The sequence below is a fragment of the Echinops telfairi genome, unplaced genomic scaffold, assembly GCF_000313985.2.
Source record: "Echinops telfairi isolate 266 unplaced genomic scaffold, ASM31398v2 ScPeMD7_1713;HRSCAF=2227, whole genome shotgun sequence".
NCBI lineage: Eukaryota > Metazoa > Chordata > Mammalia > Afrosoricida > Tenrecidae > Echinops > Echinops telfairi.
This window is the reverse complement of record NW_022105611.1, coordinates 99,176-101,900: the sequence shown is the minus strand read 5'-3', so window position 1 is coordinate 101,900 and position 2,725 is coordinate 99,176. Positions and strand designations below refer to the sequence as shown.

The following is a 2,725-nucleotide window of genomic DNA, read 5'->3' as shown; positions in this document are numbered from 1 at the left end:
TGTTACATCGCACCCTGACTGGCTCATCTCCTCCCCAGGAGACTCTTCTTGAAGTTACAGTTAATCCATTAAGCTTGCCTTCTACTTCTGTCCAAGCGTGCTTGAACCCTAGACAGATGTTGGTCTTAAAGATGGACTGACAAGTTCACTCAGGCTGCTGTGAAGGGAAATGTCTTTCGTTTCTCGGTAGCCCAGTCAGCGGAATAAAGACTCTTCTCCATTTCAAGACCGTGAGGAGGCTGTCGTTTATTTGAACCACAGCATCATTTGATCTCCCTCACGATCCATGAACTTTTTTCTACTGTTTACTTTCTCCTGTTTCAATTGACATTTTTATCTGTGTTGCTTTGTTTTGAAGTGTCTTTCTGTATGAAATCAGGATAGGTAAATGTATAGAAATGGCAACTGAATGAATGATTCCTTGAGGCCATGGCAAGGGAGTTGGGGGGAAACAGCGAGCAAAGAACGAGTACAAGAACACAGAAGATGTTCCAAAACGGATTGAATTGTACGATGTGTGAATTATGATACTTTTGAAAAACAAAGTTAAATTAAATGAGGGGGTTTTTTGGTTACAGTTTCATAAACAGACCCTGAGCTCCATCACGATGCCTCATCCTGCAAGTGCACCTTTTGGCCACAAGAGAATGAGACTTTCCGGGCCTCAAGCTTTTGATAAGAATGAAATCAGCTCACTACAATCAAGTGAAGGGCTTCTGGAAAAGATCATTAAACAAGCAAAGCATATTTTTCTGAGGAGCAGGTATGAATGCAGTGACTATTGAAATTGCCTTCCTTTCTCCCTTACTATGTTACAGGCTTTATTTTCTGGATTCTCTGCCCTGTTTTTTTTACAAGACAAGAGTCTTGCAAATTTCTGATTGACTATAAAATTCATTATTCCGTGAAATAAATAAGGGATTTGGAAATGACTACCTTCAGAACTAATAATCTCAAGAGTAGCAGTTTATAGATTAGCAGAGAGACAACAAATCTTTCAAAAAGTTTCTTTTTCTCTTAGTTATAAATATACTTACCTAAAGCCCTGGCTGTTCAAATGGTCATATTTTTTAAAAGCTGTTAAAATTTTTCAATCTTCTGAAATTGAATGATTTAAATCATGATTTAATTTTGTTCTTACTTCTGTAAAGAACTGCTGCAACCATTGACAGCTTAGCAAGTCGCATTGAGGACCCTCAGATACAGGCGCATTGGTCAAATATTAACGATGTCTATGAATCCAGCGTGAAAGTTTTGATCACATCACAAGGCTATGAGCAAATATGCAAGTAAGTGTCAAAAACAACATTGTGTGCTTCATGTGTAAAGTCCTTTCTCCCGTTTTGATGGTTGCTGAGTATGTGAAGCTTTTTGGCTCTAATTTGCTAGATGGCACCACATTAAAAAAAATAAGATCCACAGTAGAGCACTTGCTTCGGGAGAAAGATGAGTCTGTGTGCTAAGACTGGAAATTTCAGAAAGCCAAAGGGCATTTCTGCTCTGTCCAGTAGGGCCGCTGAGAGTCAGAATCCACTCAGTGGTGGTCTTGTGGAGGCGGGTTTGAGGTGAGTCGAGTATTTGTAAGAAGGTAAAGAATCTTCTGTTGAGTTAACTGTCACTTTCTTGAGCTACAGTGATGGACCCCAGCCTCGAGCAGAAAGCGGCATAGCTTCAGGAGACTCGGGTGTTCCTTTAGTTTGTTCTTGCTCAGGGGTGGTCTAGGGTGTTTAACATAGAGCCTGAACTCCTGATCCTGTATCAAAACAGCCCCACTTTTACACTGCTCCCTGGCCTGGGGTTGACTGAGGTGCTCGCCCAGTTGGTGATATGCTCTTAGATCTGGCTGAGACCTGTCTGTGAAGGGGTGAGGTAGATTTTGACCCCAGCTTTCATAGAGATGCAGCCATCTTTTTTTGCGTGTGTTTTCTTTTAAAAATCATTTTATTGGGGGCTCATACAACTCTTATCACAATCCATCCATCCATCCATTGTGTCAGGCACATTTGTACATTTGTTGCCATCATCATTCTGAAAACATTTGCTGTCTACCTGAGCCCTTGGTGTCAGCTCCTCATTTTCCCCTCCCTCCCTAACACCCTCCCTCTCAAACCCTTTATAATTTATAAATTATTATTATTTTGTCATGTCTTACATGGTCCGATGTCTCCCTTGAAGGGAGAATTTTTGATTCTTAAAAGAAGAATCAATATTCTTTTCAGGAACACAGCAGAATTCAAAATCTCTACAAAGTATCTTCAATAATGTCCAGAATAAAATTCAAAATTACTGGGAATATGAAGAATCATAAAATGTGTTCTAAACTAAAGGAAAGGGTCAATTAATGGAGACCAACAGTTAAAAGTTAATGTGATTCAACTCAAGATTATAAAGAAAAAGATGGTCATAATAATAAATTACAGGACATATCAAAAGTGAAATAAACACTAGAAAAAGAACCAAATGGAAATTTCAGAATGTGAAATACAGTTGTGGGAAAATCACCAGATTGGTTGAATAGCAAGTTGGACATGGAAGGATTTTGTTGTTGTTGTTTTGTTTTGAGTAAGATGTTTTGTTTTGTTTTTAATCATTTTATTGGGGGCTCATACAACTCCTATCACAGTCCATACACATATCCATTGTGTCAAGCCCATTTGTACATTTGTTGCCCTCATCATTCTCAAAACATTTGCTTTCTACTTAAGCCCCTGGCATCAGCTCCTCA

At 39.1% G+C, this 2,725-nt stretch overlaps 1 protein-coding gene across 1 annotated transcript in view; it reads left to right on the top strand.

Annotated features, from left to right (window-relative positions):
* Positions 1 to 2,725, top strand: part of MED17 (mediator complex subunit 17) — a 24,738-nt gene that overhangs the window by 14,914 nt on the left and 7,099 nt on the right. Inside the window, exons 8-9 of the mRNA XM_045293077.1 lie at positions 579 to 763; positions 1,152 to 1,289. Coding sequence (XP_045149012.1) covers positions 579 to 763; positions 1,152 to 1,289 — 323 coding nt within the window. The remainder of the gene's footprint in view (positions 1 to 578; positions 764 to 1,151; positions 1,290 to 2,725) is intronic.